The sequence below is a fragment of the Protomyctophum bolini genome (assembly GCF_963924005.1).
Source record: "Protomyctophum bolini genome assembly, chromosome: 2".
NCBI classification, from domain to species: Eukaryota; Metazoa; Chordata; class Actinopteri; order Myctophiformes; family Myctophidae; genus Protomyctophum; species Protomyctophum bolini.
The window spans coordinates 38,795,255-38,821,094 of record NC_137863.1 but is presented as its reverse complement, the minus strand read 5'-3'; the positions used below and the strand labels follow the sequence as shown (position 1 = coordinate 38,821,094).

Below are 25,840 nucleotides of genomic sequence, written 5' to 3'. Positions count from 1 at the left end.
GACTTCGGCTGCGCGGCTAAAGCCCTGCTGGGGGCGGGGGAGCAGCGTGAGCGCATTTACGCACAGAGAGAGAGAGAGAGAGAGAGAGAGAGGGGGGAGTATTGAGAGAGAGAGAGAGAGGGGGGGGAGAGAGGGGGGAGTATTGAGAGAGAGAGAGAGAGAGAGAGAGAGAGAGAGAGACATAGGGGCAAAAGAGAAGCGCAAGCTGCAGAAGCAACTCCAAAACTGCCCATCTTTCGAAAGCAACAACCACTCATGCAGTGAAGGTGCAACAGAAGATGCACTAGCACTGGTGATCTTCACCTTAATTACCTCCACCTGCGAATTAAGGCGCATGCCTCTGCAACACACGGCCAACTTCAAGTTCCCCCAGCAGCAGCGCGATGAGCGGACACGACCATGGATGTGCCACATGAGGACCGGACAAACTGAACCGATCACAGCCCAAAGTTCGTATCGAAACACTGTGACATTGTCTAAGAACAAGAACGTACAACTTTTGGTGTGTTTTTTTACGCGTCGTACGTCGTCTGACTCTTGGATTCCTTGGATTCCGCGCGGCGTGTCTTTCTGTCTTTATATGTTCAGCCAAGGAGACTCGTAGTTGTTCAGGGTGGTCCCTTGTCAGGAAGGTGAAATGAAGGTATTCGGTTGGACCATAGCTATCCTCTGCCAGTGGATTCTACGCAAGGTATGGAAGTTTATTTTTGTGTATTTATTTATTTCCCTTTTCTTTTCATTTTCCCACATTTCTTTTACCCCCTTTTCCTTCATAAAAAGTAATGTGCCTTATAATGTGACAGTGATGATCTGCAAGGTGCCGTTTTTCAAGAGATTCGCGAACATGAAAAAGTTATGCTTTTTATTCGATAACATAAAATGTACAGCCTATTTTTTTATTACCAGGATTATATTCAATATAGGGAGTTAACTTAATAGGCCTATATTATATTTTATGAGCGTTTTATAATGTCATGTTTTCTGCAGGAATCTCCATAAAATAGGTGTAGCCTTATAGGCCTATACTGTACGTGTTCGACAGAACTTGGTTCAAAGTTATGTGAGTAAAGAACTGCTGCTGGACTATGAAGTGCGAACGTGTTCAATAAACCAACATCATGGTATAATTTATGTCTTTCTTAAGTTGGAGTTTTGCCGTGTGATATTTATTTTCCAACTGCACGGAGGGATGTAGCCGGCTGAGCAGTTCCTCTTACCCCGCTTAAATAGCCCCTTATCTATTTATCTATGTGCGCTCGCAGCAACTTCCTCTAATTTTTCTTCAGAAGTTAAACACGCCCGTGGCTTGTTTTATTATCTCAGCATCGCTTAGCAAAGAGTTTGCAGCCTAGTTTGGATATACTGCCTCTCTCGCTCTCTCTCTCTCTCTCTCTCTCTCTGCAATGTGTGAACACTGAACACGCACGCGCACACACACACACACACACACACACACACACACACACACACACACACACACACACACACACACACACACACACGTACAGTATAGGATGCTTGTGTTGTAAGTGCATGTGTGCAATGCATGCAGTGTACTGTAGGCCTATGTTGTTTGCAGTCAAACATCTTTGTGTGTGTGTGTGTGTGTGTGTGTGTGTGTGTGTGCGCGCGCACGCATGCGTGCATGTTTTTTTTAACAATGAATGAACACTGCACTAAACAAAAATGTACACACTCTAGTGTCTAGTCTAAAGAGTTACGTTTGCTCCAATATTAGGAAGAAGTACACCGCACATTTAATGCCACTATTGAAGCCGAGGTTTGGCTACTCAGTGGTTTCATGGTGTATACTGGGAATGACTTGACATTTAGCTGTCCACAAAGTACTGCTACCTATCGGCCTACTGTAGTTCATTTAACCCCAACGCCCCCCATAAGGAGGAGGTGGGTGTCGCCTCAACCTGCAAATCAGATGATTGAAAATAGTAACTTGTCGCCATCAACTGTCTTGTTAATTTCAAGCTAAAGTATGGCCAACGTCAACACTATAGCTACAGTACCAGGCCTGAGGCCTCTAAGCCTATACGTGTCAGCCAAATCCGTTAAAGGGCAGTTCTCTACCTATCCATCTCCTGAATTTAACTCTGAAAGACAGTCTAAGTCTGAGAGTTTACATACATTTGTAAATGCTCAGCATTATGTACACATTTATATAAGGAGGCCCCACAGCAAAACACACTATGGTTCTATTGCTTGAATGAAGTGCTGTAGTTCTGTCAGAAAGACTTGCTTTTACACGTCAGCAGCAATTTAGTTAGCAGTTTATAGTTGATATTTATGGCACAGGCATGTCAGAAATTGAATTTGTATTTATTCATGAAAACCTTTTTTTGGGAATGTAGAATTAAAAACAATGTAGGACACAAAAAATAAATGTACCTATAAAGAAATGTGTCCGTGACCCACAAATGGGTTCCAACCCAGTGTCCTGGAAGCATCTGTAAACCACATCCCCAGATTGGAAGACCACAGCTTCTCCTTTCAACTCTGACTCCACCTTTTGTCTGCTTTCTCTCCGTTGTCGTCATGCACTATTATGTCGTTTCATTATCACATTATCTCTCCTTTGTCTCTCGTTTCAACGGGTAGACATACCTCATATTTGTAAACAAAGCTGTAAAAAAACAAATCTGACACCAAACATCAAGCATCACAGAGGGTTATACAGTAATGACAGCACTGCAGCGCTTTATGGGCTATTTTTACATATCTTAAAACAATGCACTGCTGAAGTGTAAAAGCAGGTCTTTCTGACGGAACAACATCACACGATTTAAGCACCAAAGCCATTGTTTGTGTAGAAGCCATTTCACTGTTTTCGTTGGTTTGGTTATTATTATGATTGTTATTATTAGTATTCGTTTTGTATTGGTTTATTTGATTATTATCTGGGCACCATGGACATGGGTACACCTCTCCAGGGCTTATGTATGGGTGGGGGGAGGGCATGCATGCATCTGGGTGGACAAATGCTTTTTACCAGCGCCAGGGAACAATGCCATGAGAACAATCTGTTTCTATATATGCACATTTGTTTTGGATCAGTAATCATTGAAGCTAAAACTTCAAGTTGGACAATGTGTTCTTTTGTCTGCGTTGAAGACAAAGCCTTAGGTGCATCAGTGGTTTTTATTGACTTGTTTGGACTGTTCGAGTCGAGCCAGTGTCCTTTTGCTGGGACTTTACGCAACAGTAAAATCCGTATAATGTATCCATTTGTAACTCATAAATGGACCTTTTTACGGGTCATTTGTAAACTCTCTGAGTTAAATGAACTATACGTTTAATTCAGGAGGGGGATATAGGTATAGGTTCAACTGTTTAAAACAGATTGGCTGCCAGGTATGCGTGTTGCTTAGTGTCCTGGTGTGGTCAGTGTACTCTTCATACACAGAGCATTTGATGGCTGTGATTAGGGTGTGATAAAAAAAGAAGAAAGAAATGGGGGGGGGGGGGGGGAATAGCACCCCGTTGCTGCTGGCAGATTGGGGTTAGGCTCTATTGTGGCAGGTAATAACAGCTACGTTTCTTTTGAAGATTGAATGCAAATCATTTCACCGCTGGTGAAAGTGGAGCCACTCGTCAACCGCATGGGAGTGGAACTCCAGTTCAAGTATTGGGGTTGGCCTGGCATTGGATTATATATCAGCCACGCTGCTTAATAGTGTTCCATCTGAACACATATTGCTGTTTATGGTTTTCTCTTCTCTTGTCTTTTTTTTCCCTTTTTCTTTTTAAGACAGCGTATTGTGTGGGGATAACAAATCAGTGTTTGTCACTGATTGGTTGGGGAGAAAATGCTTTTGGGGTCATACAAGTTGCAGAAATGTAAAATGTAAAAGGTACAAAGTGTAAAGTATAAAAGGGAAAAGGTGATATAACATTGAAAAGGAAGAATGAGGATGTGGGATAGGGCATGCTTTCTTTGGTGGTCGTACTAGCACAAAACAAACCTGTATACGTGTCTAATTGTGTATTCTAGTGTGAGTGTACAGTACCTAAGTGCACACAGGAATTATACAGACGTACGCAGAAAGGATGAAGAAGGGAACATATGACTTATATCATTTCTGAATCAACACTGTATGATTTATTTGATAATCTTTTTTAGTGCAAAAAGCAAGGGTAGATTGGGTCTCATAGTAGTCTGAAAACAGAAAATCAAGCCAAATTTAATATTGTGCATAAATGCAAGTCAGCTGTGTGTGTGTGTGCAAGACGAAAGATGTGTGAAAAAGCAGCTGCATTTCAGTTTTTGAGCTCCCCGTAGAAACAATAGCATTAGCCAACATCACAACCCAGCAAAATCCTCTTATCTCTGCCATAAAACAACTATACTGTAGCAATATACCCCAGGGATATTACCCAAGGACTGAGTCGCTTTAATTTCATTATATCTAAGGCCTATTTTTCATTTATTTATTTATTTGTTCTTTTACTTTGCGTTTCAATATACAACTAGATGTGCGGACGGCCTCCTGCTGACTGCCACTATACAGTAGTATGTATACCAGGGGGGGGGGGGGGGGGGGGGTGCTGTACTCTACTAACACACGTGTTTACGTCAAGCGTCATATGTTGTTGTGCCAGAGTGAATCACATGCTTCTTCACACTTCATTGTGGAAATAACCTGAGCCATCACAATGGCATGAGGATCGCATGTTATTTTTTCCCTCCCCCCGCCACCCCCAACACTGATTGTGCCAAGTGCTCTCCTTCCCAGTTCCCCCGTCAACGTGCCTGTCTGTCAGTCTGTCTGTCAGTTTTGTCAGCTTGTCAGCCCAGTCACTCTATATGCGTTGTCTCTGCAGGCTTGTCGAAACACCCCAACTGATACTTTGTCATACCCCCCTGTGTCACGTGGCTGAATATAATATAGTCATAATAATTTAGTTCACAACACGTGAGCTTGTCCATCGCCCTGTTTCCAGTCATACAATGAATGCTGAAACTGTGATATATACGGCCCAGTTTCCTCAACCAGGAGCCACAATTTGTAGTCCGTAATCTGTGCAAATTATTATTCTCTGTTCACAAACCGATTAGATGTGTAATCTGTTGAATCATGATGACAGAAGCAATCATATTACTGCTATCTATTGCCTCTGTCTCTGTTCCCAGAGATCAAAGCGTTCTTTGACTTGGGCGGAAAAAAAGGGAACATTTTCATACAATAATGTTAAGGGATTTAAAAAATGGCGTGCTACAAGGTTAAACAAAGATTAATTTTTATTTAATTTGTTTTCTCATTCTCCACCTCCCTTTCGACGGCCCCATTTTGTGTCCATTACTTTGAAAATGAGTCATTGCTTGCAGATTGCACTGAATAGGCTACTTACTGTACACCACCAGCCCTCTTATAAGCCTTCAGGACAGCCAGTTCATTTAAAAAGCATGACGCTTTTTTTTCAAATGTAAAACAAGTTCTGAGACGTATGTTGGCATTGCATGACTCTCATTAACATCATTGGAACAATTGAGACCTTTTTTCTGTCTTTCTGTCTTTGCATTTGAGTGACATCATCACCTATATAGAAAAAGTGCCTCAGGTATGTTCTATTCATAATAACCCCACCAGATCTTTTTTTGCAAGGTCAGCGATAAGGCTATTGAAATGGGCGTATGCTGCCGGCACAGAAATTGAAAGCTAAACTGCCAAGCCGCATTCAAACTGCAAACAACCTGTGCACTCTCAGTTTGACTGCCAGGTTGGCTATACGTGAAGGAAAGGCGCAATATTGCTGAAATGATTGTTATAGCTTGGTTTGTGGCACACTGGAGATAGCTGACACCTGGGTTTGGATCTGGAACCGCAGGAACCGGATCCAACATTGAGGAACCGGAATCGGACCATTTCCAGGAGTAACACTGTCAGAGCTAGTATGTGGACTCCATGTCTGCTGTACAATTACAATACAATATCAAACGTTTTCATTCCAAGGACCACCATAACTCTCAGAGAAGGTGCAGGTCCATTTGGAAGCCCTTCAAGTTACGCAGAGGGTCCCTTGACCTCATTCACTGTGAGAACCACTAATATGATTTTCTTTTTGAGAAGCCTCTCAAAATGCATGGCTTTTGAAGATTACATGGCATCCAAGTCTATGTTATTTTGTTTAGAGCACTTAACATATATAGTTTGCCAGCCAAGTCTATGGACTTTGAGGATATCACAAGTTTTAGAGCCTGTTAAAGAGCACTTTAGAGCCAGCCAAGACTATGGACTTTAATGTTTGTTTACATTTGGTTTCATTTAACGCTCTCAAGAGTTACATTATTGTTAAACATCTGCATTACTTAATTTACAAGAAGTCTACACAATTATAGAATGTAGATAGAAGGATTGTTATTTTGATAAAAGTTGGGCAAATGCATGGAATTGTAGACAAAGTCTTATCCAACCACAACAAAATATGCTTTAGTTTTGGATTCGGCAAAAAACAACTCATTAAATGGTGGTCTGTGGCTCAAAGGCAGAATAAATAATGGGCCTTGAAATGAAACGGGTTGAAAACCACTGCAGTATAGAGACACCATGATGAGGTTCAGGACCACTGCAGTATAGAGACACCATGATGAGGTTCAGGACCACTGCAGTATAGAGACACCATGATGAGGTTCAGGACCACTGCAGTGTAGAGACACCATGATGAGGTTCAGGACCACTGCAGTATAGAGACACCATGATGAGGTTCAGGACCACTGCAGTATAGAGACACCATGATGAGGTTCAGGACCACTGCAGTATAGAGACACCATGATGAGGTTCAGGACCACTGCAGTATAGAGACACCATGATGAGGTTCAGGACCACTGCAGTATAGAGACACCATGGTGAGGTTCAGGACCACTGCAGTATAGAGACACCATGATGAGGTTCAGGACCGCTGCAGTATAGAGACACCATGATGAGGTTCAGGACCACTGCAGTATAGAGACACCATGGTGAGGTTCAGGACCACTGCAGTATAGAGACACCATGGTGAGGTTCAGGACCACTGCAGTATAGAGACACCATGATGAGGTTCAGGACCGCTGCAGTATAGAGACACCATGATGAGGTTCAGGACCACTGCAGTATAGAGACACCATGATGAGGTTCAGGACCACTGCAGTATAGAGACACCATGATGAGGTTCAGGACCACTGCAGTATAGAGACACCATGATGAGGTTCAGGACCACTGCAGTATAGAGACACCATGATGAGGTTCAGGACCACTGCAGTATAGAGACACCATGATGAGGTTCAGGACCACTGCAGTATAGAGACACCATGATGAGGTTCAGGACCACTGCAGTATAGAGACACCATGATGAGGTTCAGGACCACTGCAGTATAGAGACACCATGATGAGGTTCAGGACCACTGCAGTATAGAGACACCATGATGAGGTTCAGGACCACTGCAGTATAGAGACACCATGATGAGGTTCAGGACCACTGCAGTGTAGAGACACCATGATGAGGTTCAGGACCACTGCAGTATAGAGACACCATGATGAGGTTCAGGACCACTGCAGTATAGAGACACCATGGTGAGGTTCAGGACCACTGCAGTATAGAGACACCATGATGAGGTTCAGGACCACTGCAGTATAGAGACACCATGATGAGGTTCAGGACCACTGCAGTGTAGAGACACCATGATGAGGTTCAGGACCACTGCAGTATAGAGACACCATGATGAGGTTCAGGACCACAGCAGTATAGAGAAACCATGATGAGGTTCAGGACCACTGCAGTATAGAGACACCATGATGAGGTTCAGGACCACTGCAGTATAGAGACACCATGATGAGGTTCAGGACCACTGCAGTATAGAGACACCATGGTGAGGTTCAGGACCACTGCAGTATAGAGACACCATGATGAGGTTCAGGACCACTGCAGTATAGAGACACCATGATGAGGTTCAGGACCACTGCAGTATAGAGACACCATGGTGAGGTTCAGGACCACTGCAGTATAGAGACACCATGATGAGGTTCAGGACCACGGACAGTTCCTCCACCAGCGGACAGAGGCTGTGATTTTGCTCTTTCTGTAGACTAGACTAGAGAGCCATCTGATGAATTTGCTGATGTTATGCACTGAGAAACGTGTGTGTGTGTGTGTGTGTGTGTGTGTGTGTGTGTGTGTGTGTGTGTGTGTGTGTGTGTGTGTGTGTGTGTGTGTGTGTGTGTGTGTGTGTGTGTGTGTGTGTGTGTGTGTGTGTGTGTGTGTGCGTGCGTGCGTGTGCGTAGTACCAGTTGCCAGAAGGTTCGAGCTACAGATAACAGTAATGAGCATGCAGTACTCTTCAAGAGACTATAGCAAGTCAGCAACAAAGGTGTCTCACACTGGCTCAATATGCATTTGTCTTTTGAGAAACACACTTTTTCATTAGGTACACATGCACTAACATAAGGACCCTACATTTTGTAGTTTTCCAGTACAGCACATTAAAACATGACATAAATACATAAACATTGTTGCTGCAGCCAATCAAATGAATGTTAGATTTAGGTGTGCCAATATGCAAACAGCAGTGGAAACGGTACTCACATTTTTCACTCACCATAGTGTCTGAGCAAATAGGCATAGTAGTGTCTATTTTACGTCATGATGATGTACGATGATAAGAGTGCCCCTCACTTCACACGGGTGTGATTTTTTACTTACATACACCGGTTTCCCCACTCGTGTATCCTTGCCCTCCTAGTTTCTTCCTCTACACATCCTCTAAACATCGTAGCCGAAAATGTGATGTGTTGTGATGTGTTGTGATGTGTTGTGAGCTTGTAGATCTACTATTTTCGACAAATAATCGCATATTTTCGCAGAGCGTTCGCTTGATATGACGTGGCCAGTGGCCACGATAGGGATACTATTACTATAGGCTTCACGTTGTTAACTTATCGAGAAGGTTTCTTTGTAATTCATATACGTATCGTTCAAAGCATAGGGAAAAGATGGCCATGGTGACATCCTGCCTCCTGGATATAATACGATCTATTGGTGTCAGGTCTTTTCCATTTAAAGATGAAGCTGTTTCTGTCTCAGCCTGCTTCTACAGTAAGAGCCTCGCTGCCACTGACCTCAGGTCTTGGGGCCCCTGGAGGGAGATGGATAGAGACAGAGGGAATGAGGACTATAGGTGAGGAGAGGTGGCTTTCATGGGGGAATGAGCAGCGGGTTAGTTGGACGGTAGCCGCGAGGAGGACAAACATGGCGAGGAAGAGATGAGAGAGGAGTGGGTGTCCAGCCGTCCGTTCGTCCATCTGTCCATCCGCGGGCCTAAAGATGGATGTCTCCTGACACAGAACCTTATTTACCAAAGTCTTTCCAACGATCTCCCAGCAGATGCTTTCAAAAGCATGCTGCAACACAGCAGATGGGCCTTGTTTTTAAAGAGCAGATCTAGTTGACAGACAGATAGGCAGACAGGCAGGCAGCACGAGGCAGTCCTGTACCAACATTGTACAGCTTCCAGGGTACATGTAAATACTTAGCTGCATGGTCAGTAGAGTTCTGGAAAAAAAAGAAAAGAATCCTCAACCAATAAACCAATCCACCGCTGTGTAAACAGAGTACGCAGTCACGTGATTCAAGAGTCAGCAGTACTAGACTATAGTGTATATTGACCACAGATCAGGCCTTTTTAAAAGTCTGCAGGTTCACGGAAAATGTGTTCTTTATGCCACAGTGGAAACATGAGAGAGAGAGAGGGGGAGAGAGATCACTGCATGGGCTCCATATCACCCAATAAGACATGGGTGTGTCTCTGCCAGGATAATCTGGAGTGGAGTGCCCATGGACAGCTGCTGCCACGGCCCCCAGGAGAGCAGCACGCGGCCCAGCCAGGGCCATGGTCCAGTCCGCCTCTCCCCTCTCCCTCTCTCACTGTCAAACTGCCAGCTCGTCTGCTGGAGGAGGAGGAGGAGGCAGAGCGGGCGACGGAGATGTAGTAGAAGAAGGAAGGAGTCATTTTTACACGGGGGGGAGGGAGGTGGATGCTGAAGCAGTTTGTTTTTTTACGCCTTCCATTGTGATTTTCCATTCTGCCTGTCTCTTTCCAGCTCTGTCTCTCATTGAGAGAATCAAGCAGAGCATCTCTGTGAGTGAGAGCTTTTTCTTTTTCACAGTCACACAGTCATGCTGTGTGCGTTGACTGTAGCTCACATTTGCTTTTCTTTTCCTTACCATGTTCAGCAACTCTCTCTCTTTCTCTCTCTATTTCTCTCTCTCTCTCTCTCTCTCTCTCCCTCTCGATTCAAGGTTTTTTATTGTTACGTCTTGTGTACAGGAACATAATTTTTGCTCAGCCCCTTGAAAATTGCAGCAGCAAAGTGCCATGATTGGAAAACAGAAAAGGAAAGCAAATGGCACTCAGTGTATAGTAGTTCTCCCCCCTTCTCTCTCCTTTTTATTTTCCTCCGCCCCCCCCTCCCCCTGTTTCCTCCAGTGAGGCGTGCACAGCAGGGCAGAGCAGTGAGGAGTGAGAATGCAGGTTGAGGTCAAGAGACCCACCACACCACACCTGATCTATGCGAGCTGAGCTCACAAACCAACACACGCACGCACACAGCCAGGCACATACTCATACACAAGCACATGCGTGCATGCTTGCAGGTGCACAGGGGAATATGTTTGAGCTCAATTCAGAGCTCACATACATGCATACATACATACATACATACAGATTACAGACATACATACTGTACAGATTACAGACATACATGTATACATACATACATACGTATACATATTTTTCAATTTCATTTAGGGTCATTATGGTGGTATTTATTTATTTATTTATTTATTTGACCGGGACAAAGCTCATTAATCAACATGTCAGTTTTCACATCAATGTAAATGGGCCAGAGTTAGCCGAAGCTAAATTTCATCTGTAGTCCCTGGGCAGGCTCTTAAAAAATGAATGATAAAAAGGACAAAGTGTAGTGTGCCTGCACACAACACGATGCGTTGATGCCATGTGTGCATATGTGCAAGCACCCAACACTACGTCCATACAAAAACACAGTACAATACATATAAAAGAAAGACAAAGTGTGGTGTGCCTGCACACAACACCATGCGTTGATGCCATGTGTGCATATGTGCGAGCACCCAACACCACGTCCATACAAAAATACAATACAATACAGGAACAGATCAACATGGTACAGGGGACAGAACAACGGCAAGTGAAGTGAGAAATGACACCGGTGATGAATACTAAATAGTGCTGATAGTTAGTTATGATTACAAATTTGAGTTGTTTTTAGCCACCTTTTCAGGTTGAATTTGAAGGTCAGATAGTTGGAGGTCTCTCTTAATTCTGTAGGGAGACTGTTCCAGTGATAGGAGGCTCTCACAGAGAAGACTGTTTTACCAAACTTTACAACAGTCCCCTCTGGTAGTTGCCCTTGTTGTTCTTTCACCACTGTCCCTTCGATCTATGAACTGTTTCAGTGGTGGAGGTGCAAGTCCATTTAATATCTTAAAAATTAGGCAGGCATCTGCAAGTGTTTAAAGCCGTCAAAATTAAATAAGTTGTACTTTTGAACTATATGGCAACGGTTGGGCTTTTGATCAAGTGTTTTTAATGTCTGTTTGTAAAGTGATTCTATGGGTTTTAAAGTTGTCTGATTTGTCTGTGACTAGGTTGTGAAACAGTAGGTTATGTGTGAAAAAATCATAGCATGCATGAAGAGTTTGGCTGCATCTGTTGTTAGATATGGTCTTATTTGTCTGACATTGGATAAATTGAATTTGATTTTATTGGCTACATTTTTAACATGCTTTTTAAATGTCAAGTTTGAGTCTAGTGTAATTCCAATATATTAAAATTCTGATACTACCTGAATACTACTACCTTCAATAAGAATGTCAGTGTCAGGGTCTGTGGAGTTCCGTGAAAAAAACATACCAACAGTTTTTTTTGTATTCAGATGCAAGCTATGTTGTATGACTCACTGCTAGTCTCCATGGAACGGCTCCCGTAAAATTGTTCCCTCGGTTAAGTTGGAGGGAGCAAAGAAAAAAAAAAAAAAGCCACACAAAAATGTCTAAGTAATCAACAATTTCTGAAAAGGAATCAATTTGGAAAATATTACAGGCGGTGCGCAGCACCATACCCTCATCATGGTACTGTCAGACACGTGGAATGCATGCTGGGTGGAAATGAATTGGCTAAGGGAATAATAATACCCCACACACACGCACACACGCACACACGCACACACACACACACACGCACACGCACGCAAACAAGCAGTCGCTAATGGAGAAATGCACATGTTCCACGGTTTTCCGCTGTTTCCGCCTGCACGAGCGAGGTGGTGGCTAGACAAAGAGCTTATTTATTACGCCACAATTACCAGTGAGCTATTACTGACCCGATGGCATCATGGGAGAAAATGAACACTTTGCTGGAACCGATAAGGGGGGACATTATAGCCGGGTTTGTCATGGCCCTGTAACGCACTCCGCCAAGAGGACAGGCATCCATCACCCCCTCCCCCCTCCGAGGGAGAAGGAGTGTGGGGGAGAGAGAGAGGGAGGGCGTGTGTTGTTCATCATTCTCTCTCATCTATAACGTCGGCTCCAGCTCAGACTAGGGGCCAAAGTGTGTTTGAGCGAACTGATGTGTTTTTACGACGCGACTGTGAGGTGTGATTAAGTTACCATATGCGTCGGCGGACGTGCAATAAAGCCAAATATGAATGCATCACCTGCAAGTCAACAGATATCCAGCTCTAGCGAAGCCCCCCCCCCCCCCCCCCGCCTCCCACAACCCACTTAAGCCTGATTTATATACTTCGACGTGCGCCGGTGTCGGGCGGCGGAAGTGGCCGATTTACGACGCTCATAATGCGTCGGTGATATGACACGTTATGAGCTTGTAAATCTGCTGTTTTCTGGAATTTATTTGAGAAATGGGGACACCAGGCTGAAAGTGGTTAATGTCCTAATTATATTCAATTAGGCCTATACTAGTTTTTCCCCGAGTCTCTGCTGCTGTTGTTGTTGTTGATGTTGTTGTCCTCTTTGCATGTCTTCATAAATAAAGCAAGAGAAGGGACACGGGCTGTGTACCATGTGGTGGTCAGCCCTACTTTGTAGATCGCGCTGCTCTACTTTGATGGTCCCCTGTCATCTCAGAGATGGGAGCGCTAAATAAATGTGTCCCGCATCGCTATAGCCTCACCCTGTCTCACGTACCCTCTGTCTGTCTGTCTGTTGATGGGACCTGTTGTACGTTTCACACATTCCTGATCAGCAGCAGCTGTCTTCTCTGAGGGAGGTGGGTGGGTGGGTGGGTGGGTGAGGGAGGGGATTGGCGTTAGGTGGATTCCACTGCGGCCCCTTTTCCACGAAAAAAACCTTGGTTTCTAGAACTGGTTCCGTTCTTGATTATTGGAACCGTGGTTGCTTTCACGGAACCAGAGGGCAATTTTTTTTGGTTCAGTTACAAAGCAACTTTGAAGGGTTCTGAACCAATTCATTTTCAGTTCAACCCCGGTGGAAAAGGAGCCCATGCCTGTGGTCGTAGTGCCTTTCCATTCCACCTGCTGGGAGAAAGTACACATCTCGGCTTCATAATGTCACTATTGGCTATTCCTTTCTGCGCACGTGTGTCTGTGTGCGTGTGTGGGTGTTTACTGGTGCATGACAGGAGCGTGTGAAAGGCATACAGGACCCTGAATTGCTTCACACACACAGCATATATAATATCCATCCCTACAGTATATGTGTCTCCATCTGCCCGTGTACACGTAACATATAGTATATCCCGTGTAGCTTACATGCTACGCATGCATGCGACTGCATGCATGCGTCGTCAATACCATGCATCGCCCCCGTTATTAGACAGCCTTGGGGTTTTTCACAACGTCGGTGATTAATAGTGACACACCTGGGGCAGATATATAGAGCGGGATTTTGTGCATGTAATGAAATATTAAAGTGTAATCCCAGAGACACCAAATATATCATAACTCACACTGCAGACGACAGGAGGGTGTGTGTGTGTGTGTGTGGGGGGGGGGGGGTGGATGCTCAGGGTCAGCACGGAGCAAGGACCCTGCCACAGATGGGAGCGCGGAGGAGGAGGAGGGATTCGTTTTTATCATTTTTTAATATCTCTGGCATGGCATTTGTAACGCATTAGTTCAGACATGCATTGAATTTATTGGATGCGTGACTCAGTGTGTGTGTGTGTGTGTGTGTGGGGGGGGGTGGATAAAAGACCACTGGAATGATAACCTCTTTGGTGAAGCCATGTGGACGACTGGGGATTGGACTCCACCGGACATACAGAAGTATTTCAGTCATTTTAAGGGGCGAGATTACATCATATGGCAGCCAAGTCTACGGTCTTTAATGTTGGTTTAGGACACTAAATGACTAAATGGCAACGTAAGACGTCATGTGGCCGATATAAATATTGTCACTCATTCTGTTTCATACAAGAAACAAGTACAACTGTAACCAATGCCTAACCAACAATTTAATTGCCAAGACAATCTTGTTTCAGAAAATATTTAGACTTCCAAACTGCTATAAGATTTTGTCATGTAGAAGATAAGTCTATGGACCCCAATGTCCTTTACAAAAGCAAAAAAGGCGCCCCTCACTTCACACAAGTGTGATTTTTGTTTGGCCTTATATACTATATGACGTTGTACATCACATAACGGAAATAGACGATCTACAAGGCCACAACACGTCGTAGCATGACGCGGTGTGAGCTTGCAGATCTGCAATTTTTTTGCAGAATGCAAAAATGACATGCCCAGAATTGGATTCGTGTCTGCTGTCTCCTGTTTATCCTTTCAGGATTTTCGGCCCTGGTACATGAGAAACAGGAGATGAAAGCAAGACAATCTTCTCGTACTGAGACATTATGAATTCTGTCCTGCGGACTGTCTGTCCATGCAAAGCATTTCTTTTCCATATATTGTTCAAGGGCTGAGCTTAATGGACAAGAGTGGAGAAGGTGGCTCTCTCTCTCTCTTTCTCTCTCGCCCCTTTCCTGACACTGTCTATTTTTCTCCCTTTCACTCTTTCATCTTACACCTCTCACCCACCGCACCTGCCTCTCTACACCCCTCACAATTGAGCCTCTACCCCCCCCCCCCCCCCCCCCCCGCACACACACACACACACACACACACACACACACACACACACGCATCCCTTTGCCTCGTCGCTCCCTTCTGTGCTCGTTCCTCTTTGTCTTCCTCCTCCTTCCCCTTTTTTCTGCCATGATGATGTTGGTCATGGTGATGATGTTTGGTCATGCCCACCAGTCTTGTAGCGTGTCAAGATTAAAATGTGAAGAGAACTCCGTGGACCTGGCTCGGCTGCCAGTACCTGGTTCTAGGCCCAGATCTGTGTCTTTTTTAAGGGGTTGGCACTGTAGGAGTCAAGGCGTCTATAAGAGTCTGTCTGTGTGTCAGGGCCTAATTCTTGTAAACCACCGATCAGCACCACATTTACCGTATTAATTTCATAACGGAATTGAATGGTTGGTCTGATCAGGCTGAAACCTTGCTCAAATATGAAGTCATACGTCATACAGTAGACAACTCCCATGTCTACGCTAGCGGCTCCAACGTCTGGCTTTCGGAATTATGTAATTTGGCAGCCAAGTCTATGGACTTTGTGAGGGGTGCGACCCCTCCAATTTCTGGCTTTCGGAATTACGTCATGTGGCAGCCAAGACGTCTATGGACTTTTTGAGGGGTGCAACCCCTCCAATGTCTGGCTTTCGGATTTATGTCATGTGGCAGCCAAGAAGTCTATGGACATTTCGATGGGCACTATAGCCCCTCCCAACGTCTGCCTTTTGAAATGACGTCATATGGCAGCCAAGTCTATGGACTTTTTATGTTTGTTTAGAACACTTTATTATGTCATCATATGACTTAATAAAGTGCTCTAAACAAACATTAAAAGTCCATAAACTTGGCTGTACCATCACTCATATGGTACAGCCAAGTATATGGACTATGTTTGTAAACAGAGTATAGCAGCCACGTCTATGGACTTTTAATGTTTGTTTAGAGCACTTTAGACATTTCCAGGCGCCCCTCACTTCACACAAGTGTGATTTTTACTTTCTTCCAGGCACCCCTGCTGGCTGAATTGCTACGCTGTCATGCTCTCTTTGAACTTGTGCTTTTCATCAAGATGTCAGTCGAGGTCTTGCAGCTGAATTAAATAAACTCTCAGGTGTTGTTGTTTTTTGGTTCATTATAGCTTCGTTGCAGGACTGGGTGGGGGTTGCTGTGAAGGAAACGGGGGGTATGGCGAGCCCAGGACGTGAAGCGCAGGAGAAGAAGTGAACTTGAGGGGTGTGTGGGAGGAGCATGTCTCATGTTAAACACCCTCCTGCTGGCAGATTTCATTATGCTCGTCATGCAGCGCTTAACTGTCAGAATGTGTTAAAGCCAACTTGGCGTGAATGGTAGAATTCCACAGTTTTAATGTTGTTAAATTAATGTTCAGAACAACGTTGAGTGGCCCGAGGAAATCTGTGTTGGAGCTGTCAACGTAGTACACCGTTCATTTTGGAGAACGTGTGTCAAAACCGCAAGGGCTGTGGTTTAATTAATGCTAGAAATACTAGAAATAGTTCTGTGACTGCAGGGAAGAGAAGTATGTCAAGTATTTCAACACCATGTTGGCATGTGTTTGTCCAACTGTTTCCATTTGAATGTAGTTTATATACTTTATATCTATATGCACTTATTATAGGCTCCAGAGTGTACACATTCTGCATGGGCACACATGCACCCAAAAATCTGTTCAGTGCTTATCATCATATTTCATCACATTCCGGCCAATCACTTTTGGTGTCCTCAATTTTCTGTCCTCACTTTTTACCCTCAATTCCGTGGGTCAGCCAATCAAATCATCGCTATGGGGTACACACACACACACACACACACACACAAAGCTGAGCATAGGAGGGGCTAGCGTGTCTGTCTGTCTGTCTGTCTGTCGTATGAATCTGCTTCCCTCATTGGCCAACCCAAACCGCCAGTTTCACAGATCGGCGAAATGTCATGTCACATTTGGGCCGCAGTCCCTGATTGGCTAACCCGACCCTTCAGCTTAACTGATTGGAAGCGCTTTGCATAACGTTTGTGCCGCATTGCAGTATAAATGGCTTGACTTGCATCGTTCCCGACACGCAGGGGACTGCCCATAAGTCCCACCCCCCGTTAGTCCGACCTACGTGGCCGGTTAACACTGAGATTAGGGTTAGTGACCTATGTGGCCGGTTAAGACTGAGGTTAGGGTTAGTGACCTATGTGGCCGGTTAAGACTGAGGTTAGGGTTAGTGACCTTTGTGGCCAGTTAAGACTGAGGTTAGGGTTAGTGACATATGTGGCCGATTAAGACTGAGATTAGGGTTAGTGACCTATGTGGCCGGTTAAGACTGAGGTTAGGGTTAGTGACCTATGTGGCCGGTTAAGACTGAGGTTAGGGTTAGTGACCTATGTGGCCAGTTAAGACTGAGGTTAGGGTTAGTGACATATGTGGCCGGTTAAGACTGAGATTAGGGTTAGTGACCTATGTGGCCGGTTAAGACTGAGGTTAGGGTTAGTGACCTATGTGGCCGGTTAAGACTGAGGTTAGGGTTAGTGACCTATGTGGCCGGTTAAGACTGAAGGGTGGCCAAGTAAGACTGAAGTTATTTCACATCAGTTTTCACATCAATGTAAATGAGCCAGAGTTAGCCAAAGCTAAATTTCATCTGTAGTCCCTGGGCAGGCTATTAAAAAATGAATGATAAAAGAAAGACAGAGTGTAGGGCACCTGCACACAACACCATGCGTTGATGCCATGTGTGCATATGTGCAGGCACCCATCACTACGTCCATACAAAAACACAGTACAACAGATAAAAGAAAGACAAAGTGTAGGGCGCCTGCACACAACACCATACGTTGATGCCATGTGTGCATATGTGCAGGCACCCAACACCACGTCTTGTTGCTCTGTCACCACTGTCCCTTCGATCTATGAACTGGTTCAGTGGTGGAGGTGCAAGTCCATTTAAGATCTTAAAAATGAGACCAGCATCTGCAACCCTAACCCTAATAAGGAACATGTGTTGTGATGTGGAGTGTAGCACGTCATCCTGAGGCTGAATATTCTCTATTCAGCAACTCGTTAAAGCAACTTGTATGATAAAGCAATTATTGTATGGCAAGGGCATTCATTGCCCTCATTGTGCCATATAGCCCTCGGACAAAAAAGATTGTACGATTGATTCCTGACTCCCATAACGGATGAAAATCCGAGGCAGTAAATATTGCGGCTCTATTGTCACTCAGCGTGAGTCAGAGTAAAATCATCCGGAGCCCATAGTAAAAAAGAAAAGAAAAAAAGAAAAAAACTTGGATGCACTATTCTCTGTGGATCCTGGTGGGAATAGCACAGATGGAACCCCTTCACTGGTAGTCTCAGTTCACTTAGCTCGCCAGATGTCATCCTCCCATCGGCAGGCATTTGGACCGGGGCCCCAGTCCCCCAGCATGTAGTAACATGACCAGTCAGTGACAGTGACATAATGTGGCACCTGGCAAGACAGAAACGGAGCGAAAGGTAGAGGCGGAGGAAACGTAAACCCAATTTAAGCCCATTTTATACTTAGTCGCCGACCCGAAATAGCGGCTCCACCACGTGGCGTCTGCAGCGCATTGTGAGCTTGCGGTACTAGTATTTGCGGGCGCCCACCAGAGCATAGAATTGAGCATATAACAGAGAAACACGCTGCACAAACAGCTATAGTGGCCGGGGGTAAGAGTGGCAGGGCATCTCATTGTGTTGCGAGTTGCATGATCTGGCGGTTCACTCCCTCCAGAGGAGTGGGAACAATGCAGCGCGGCATAAACAAGGAGGACGGGGAGCAGGGAGGGGAACCAGGCAGACTATAATCCCCACGGCGACAACGGGGCCAGGCAGGGAGTGCTGATCACACTCTTCTTCCTCCCCTCATCATGACTTTGGGGAGAGAAGTTGGCAACAATGAACCATTATATGCACTCTACCGTGCTCCACGAATGCCCTATGCTCTACTCTGCCTCACTATGTTAAGCTACAGTCTGCCAGTTGCTATGTTTTGTGTCGCACTGTTGTTGTCCGTTGTAAGTCCTGCTGCTGTACAATGGCGTATTGATTATCTGTATCGATCATTATGTTGCAGACGCCCGTCTGTGTGAAGTGTTTGTGCTCTTAGTATTACACATTGCTTTGTCTACTCTGAAATTACCTACCTGGGTTCCATTTTAGAGGCAGATCTTTCCAGTGGAGAAAATGGCAACTAAAGCAATCCATAAAGTCAACCGAAGAACAAGATTTCCTCACTGCTCAGTAAGAATACACGAGGATTCGAGCAGGAGCACTCGTCCAAGGTTACTTCGACTAAGCATACAGTATCACTTCATGGTACTGTACCATAGCACCACAAAGGCCTTAAGCATATCACTTCATGGTACTGTACCATAGCACCACAAAGGCCTTAAGCATATCACTTCATGGTACTGTACCATAGCACCACAAAGGCCTTAAGCATATCACTGCATGGTACTGTACCATAGCACCACAAAGGCCTTAAGCATATCACTGCATGGTACTGTACCATATCACTTCATGGTACTGTACCATATCACTTCATGGTACTGTACCATATCACTTCATGGTACTGTACCATATCACTGCATGGTACTGTACCATAGCACCACAAAGGCCTTAAGCATATCACTGCATGGTACTGTACCATAGCACCACAAAGGCCTTAAGCATATCACTGCATGGTACTGTACCATAGCACCACAAAGGCCTTAAGCATATCACTGCATGGTACTGTACCATAGCACCACAAAGGCCTTAAGCATATCACTTCATGGTACTGTACCATAGCACCACAAAGGCCTTAAGCATATCACTTCATGGTACTGTACCATAGCACCACAAAGGCCTTAAGCATATCACTGCATGGTACTGTACCATAGCACCACAAAGGCCTTAAGCATATCACTGCATGGTACTGTACCATAGCACCACAAAGGCCTTAAGCATATCACTTCATGGTACTGTACCATAGCACCACAAAGGCCTTAAGCATATCCCTTCATGGTACTGTACCATAGCACCACAAAGGCCTTAAGCATATCACTGCATGGTACTGTACCATAGCACCACAAAGGCCTTAAGCATATCACTGCATGGTACTGTACCATAGCACCACAAAGGCCTTAAGCATATCACTTCATGGTACTGTACCATAGCACCACAAAGGCCTTAAGCATATCACTGCATGGTACTGTACCATAGCACCACAAAGGCCTTAAAGGGCCACTTCACCCCTTTTGCACCCAGATCTTATTTTAATGACGTTTGGGAGTCAAGAAACACTTTCCTGGTGTTTTTATGTGGGTAATTAGTGTTTTTAGATATTTCATTATTTGTCCATGATGTCATGGACACAGGGCTCACTGCTGGTTCACTCCTCCTCCTTGTGGATAAGGGGGAGGGCTGTGTTACTGAGACAATGTATAGTCCAGGAAGTAAGTGAGACCAGTGTCCATGACATCATGGAGCCCATGGACACTTTGAAATACTGAAATATCTAAATACACATTATTACCCACATAAAAACTCCCAGGAAATATGTTTCTTGTATCACAAACATCATTAACACAATCAGTGCCGGTATTTCTTTCAAAATAGAAGCTCAGGGTGCTGGGAAGATATGGCCGCTTTTACTCTGGCATACTTAATGAACTGGTGGGGGTGCCCACATAAAAACGACATTTTAACAAATACTGTACACTTTTTTGAAAAACTTCCTCCCTACATAACAATAAGACCTGATGATCATGTTTTAGGGTGGAGACAAACCATGGCACTCCATCTTTAAGGCTAGAGCCTTAAACATCTTCTCTTATAGAGCTCCCTGGTGCTCTTCACCGCGGCTTGTGACGTCATGTTGTAGTTCGGTGGTCACCTCACCACCGAAGATTCAGACTATGAATGAGCCTTTACTCTCCTTGAAAACCGGTATAAACTAGCACTTAGCCAGGTGGTGGCAATATTCGGAACTGGCCCCTGTAAAAAGTTCCTCTCCTGTTCACTCTACTCTAAATTTGTGTTACATTACGTATTCACTCTGCAGTTTGTTTTTCTCTGAGAGGTCATGTTCTCAGTTGGTATTTACAGTGACTTTGTGTCCTGGTCTGGCACACAGTGAGGTGTTGAGATGTCACAATCTTGTCATGGTGGCCAAATAAATCTCTATTTCTCTGTCTGTCTGTCTGTTTCTCTCTCTCTCTCTATCCTTCCTCCCTCCCTGTCACAGACACACGCACACACACATGCACACGCACATGCACGCACAGTCGCACACATGCACACACTCGGGGAGATTAAAAGGATCTCTGACTGTGAGAGATTAACTGCCCTGTTGCCTTGTAAAACAGAATTGCCAAAAGGTTAAAAAAAGATATATATATATATATATATATATATATATATATATATATATATATATATATATAGGTATCAAAACCTAAGTGCAGACCTTGAATGAGTAAACATGAACTTCAGAACCTAGAATTTATGGTTGCAATGTACTAGCTGAACGTCATTCTTGAGATTGACTTGGGGGTCTAACCTTAGAGTAATAGAAAAGGTGATGGGTCCACAAATTTTGCTCGTCTATAAGTGTACGCTCCAAGGCCCTCACAATCTGCAGCAACAACAACAAGCACAAGGAGTTGAGCAGGGTGATTTCTTTTTATTTATTTCAACCCTGCAGGCATCCATATTCTGGCATGTCATAAGCAAACATTCCGTGTCGTTCCAGGTCTACTGACCTGCCGAGACCTCAGTGGCTGCATTGAGCTGTTGATGACGGCTACTGTTTTGACCGCGATGGAAGCGTGGCTTTCACCCAATTTCAGTTGAGCCAAAATTGCGCTGCTGTTGGGAACAACAGAGAGTGGGCAGAGGACATCTCTGCTGTTGGGAACAACAGAGAGTGGGCAGAGGACATCTATGTGGGAGCTGTCAATGTACGCCACGGCAACTCACTCGCTTTAGCTCACTCGGTGGTGGCTCTCGTTGCTCAAGTTGGCTTGAGACGGCAACCCTCCGTCGCGGTCAAAACAGTAGCTGTCATCAGCGCACAGAATGCAGCTAATATGAGATCTTGGTGGGTCAGTAGAAACCTACTGAGACCATTGAATGGTCTGATTTAATCAATGCAAGTTGTGCCTCATTCACTTTTTTGGGCCACCACAATGCTTTTCCATGGTTTGATCAAACATTTGTGTTTGATTGCTGATTGCTGGTGGTGTTCTGCCCCTCCACCCTCATCAAACAAAAACGTTTGGTCAAACCATGTGACTCCCATTGGAAAAGCATTGTGGTGGCCCAAAAAAACAAAAACGCTACCAAACATTTGCTTGATTGGTGTTTGGTACGTGTGAATGAGGCCTCACAAAACTTTGTGTATTGATGTTTTTTCTTTTCATAATGAAGAATGTGACAATGTGTGTGTCATTTTCTCTGGTTTCAAATGCAGTAGGTCAGTGCTTACTACATGTTTCTTTATGATCTGTGGAGCATGGTCAGCAGCCTCAATAGGTTTCCTTTGCTTCAAATTGTCCTTGAGCTCGTGTAGTCTTGTCATTTTCTGGTTGTCTTGGGTTGGGAAGCTCTGTATTTAGACCTATTCTAAAAACCCAGTGATTTGTTCTGCGTATAACCTGTAAATTACACCTGTGGCATGCAGGTTTCTTTGTGCATGGAGAGATGTGTGCCAACGGAGTGGTTTGGTAGTAGAATGTGCTTGTGTACCCCCTTTCTTAGGGTAGAAGGATAACATAAAAATGGATGGATGGATGATTACAGTAGTTCCATCTTGATATGAATTGATTCCCATCTGTGATAACGTATATGCTCTTTATTGAGGTGGTAACCCAGCCTTCCTGTCATTTACTGTACCATGTCCGAGATTAGATTTGGTTGCCAAATGGTGTAGTTAATAGTCTAATTTTTGTTCTTTATTCAGACATCTGTCTAACATCCCTATTTCCATTACCTTCATCAGTGCTGTAGAGATTACATCTCGCTGTCCAATGGTTAAGTTAATAATTTCAAGATTAGAATGAATGTCATGTCATCACAGATAAAGAGATTTCCTCCAGACCTGTTCAGCTGCTCTCTCTCTCTCTCTCTCTCTCTCTCTCTCTCTCTCTCTCTCTCTCTCTCTCTCTCTCTCTCTCTCTCTCTCTCTCTCTCTGTCTTGTTTCAGAAGGTACACAGCAAAATGTACATTTTGCTCTGGGAGTTAGTGTAAACATTGTTATACTCTCACAGTGTACTTTAACAGTAGAGAGATAGATTTTACATTACAATATTCATATTTAAACTATCTATATTTGAGTCATTTGTGGACATTCCTGTGTAGGCAAGGAATGTGACCTATTGACCCCCTGCAGCTGACACTGATCGGGGTTGGTTCAGCCAGACTATGCCGTGCATGTTGTGTTACAGGTGCAATGATAGGACGATTACAGGGCTATGTGTGTCCGTAGTATGTGTGAGCACGGAAAGCTGCAACATGGTAACTCTGTCATTTCTCGACCGTTACGAACGCGGGAAGGCTCGCCGGAACCGGGCTGCACCCCCTGGCCGCGTTCCTGGGGGTCTGGATGTTGCAGGGACCCCCACACGGTACAGTTGCACCGCTCACTTCGCGAACTAGCAAAAAATCTAGTGATTTACAATCCTGCTTGGGGGAATTAAGCTGCTGCAGTCACCGCAGAATTAGAGGAAGCTTGATAGTACAAGATACATACATGATAAATGACTTCTAAAATGGTGCTGTGTTATTCGCTACAAACGATAAGACACAGGCCCCGTGTGAATTGTGAATTGTGAACTGCCACTGCGTGCTGTGAACCCTATGAATGTAGTATGAATGACTCGATGCTCAAGTCTTCTCATAACATCAAGGAAGCAGTAAATGTAGTGCTCTAACTGTGGTTAACACGTGGTTAGGCTCGGCCCAGTCCCACTAAAGCTGTTCCTTGGAGTGGTTCCACCACTCAAAAAGAAGAAGTTTAGGGATAAGGGGTTTAGTGGTGACGAAAATGGAGCCCATAGGGTGAGAAGTTGTCACAGTCACGAGAGACAGAGTAGAGTCGCTGCTTCTTCGCCCTGGAAAGGAGTCAGCTGAGGTGGTTCGAGCATCTGGTTAGGATGCCTCTCGAGCGTCTCCCTAGGCAGGTCCTCGATGCACGTCCCACTGGGAGGAGACCGCAGGGCAGACCAAGGCACAGTTTGAGGGATCATCGACTCGCTGGCCTTGCATTTATTGAATTTATTGAATTAACAAAGCAATGTTTTGGGGAACAGGTGAAGGTTTGTGCTAACCAAACTATTTGGCTGATGTTGACCTTGGACCTTGGACATGTAGTAACATTTAGTCCTTTCAGATAATATCTAATAGGACCAATTTTCACATTATGTGCAAAAAAAGAAAAACACAAATGAATGCATACGTACAGTATAAATCTACATTAACTAGAACAATTCTATTGGCATGGCAAAGACAAGTGAGTGCATTTACAAGTGCTTGTGGGATAACTGTCCCCTAGAGACCCAGCCAGGTACTGTATAATGAGGTTCAATGATCTTTAAAGCTTTGTCTTCTGTCTCAGAAGGGAAGGGAGAGAGATAGAGAGAGAGAGCGAGCCAGGAGATGTATACATACACGACTGAAGAATTAAACATATCTCCAAGCTCACAATGCGTCACAACGTCACACATTGTCAGCTTTGCTTATTTCCGCCGTATAAATCGGGCATAGATAACACATTTCCAGTCTTCTTCCTGTATTACAATTTACAATTTAGGCATTTAGCAGATGCTCTTAATCCAGAGCGACTTACATTAAGCAAGAACAAAACATGGCAATACCTCATATACATAAAAGATAGTTATCATGATACCATATCATGATCATACGTAAGCTAAGAATGTACAGTAACAGTATAATGAAACTATGCATATAGGCCTATACTACAGAGTGCTATGTCTACATAAAAATGCTATCTAAGTTACATAAGTTCAGCCTCTGCATACGCCTGTAAGGTCGTCGGGGCTAGGGCATTATGTCTATAGGTCTTTTTTTGTAATCACCATCCTTTGTGTTATCATTATTACCTTTTTATATCTTAATAGAATTTCCTAATTGTAAATTCTATCGTGACTTTTCCTTTTGTGCACAGGAGGAACAGAGGTTGTTTTTGGTGTTCTCTTTGAGGAAATGCTATGCAAAGGTGGGACGAGAACATGATTAATGCACCTGTACGGCTCCCAGTGGTTCAGCCACACTGCGCTGTGAATAACACCTTTACCTAGCACACAGAGAGAGAGAGAGAGAGAGAGAGAGAGAGCCCTAAAGTCGGAATGCTGATTGCCAGAACTTAAGTGCCCGCTTTCCTGAAAGCCTCAGAGAAACGGATGCATAATTCCATCATTGATTCAGCCGGCGGAGAGCGGCTGTTTAGTTGGGGGTGGAGGGGAGGGGGCGAAAGAGGACGGGGTGGAGGGAAATGGAATGGGGGGGGGGGTAATAAAAATAACAAAACCCAGTCTCCGCCTTAAAATTAAAAACATCACAAGATGAAATAAGGAAGAGGTCTGTGTCGAGCCACCAACTGAATATAAAAGGCAAGCCTATATGGAAAATATATGGCGCCACATGGAAGCTGCACAGAATGCTAAACTACTGTAGGTATGG

General features: G+C 44.4%; 1 protein-coding gene across 1 annotated transcript in view; it reads left to right on the top strand.

The window, feature by feature from the left end:
- Nucleotides 1–218: 218 nt before the first annotated feature.
- Nucleotides 219–25,840, top strand: part of nxph4 (neurexophilin 4) — a 68,002-nt gene continuing 42,380 nt past the window's right edge. Inside the window, exon 1 of the mRNA XM_080777413.1 lies at nucleotides 219–691. Coding sequence (XP_080633539.1) covers nucleotides 638–691 — 54 coding nt within the window. The 5' untranslated portion in view covers nucleotides 219–637. The remainder of the gene's footprint in view (nucleotides 692–25,840) is intronic.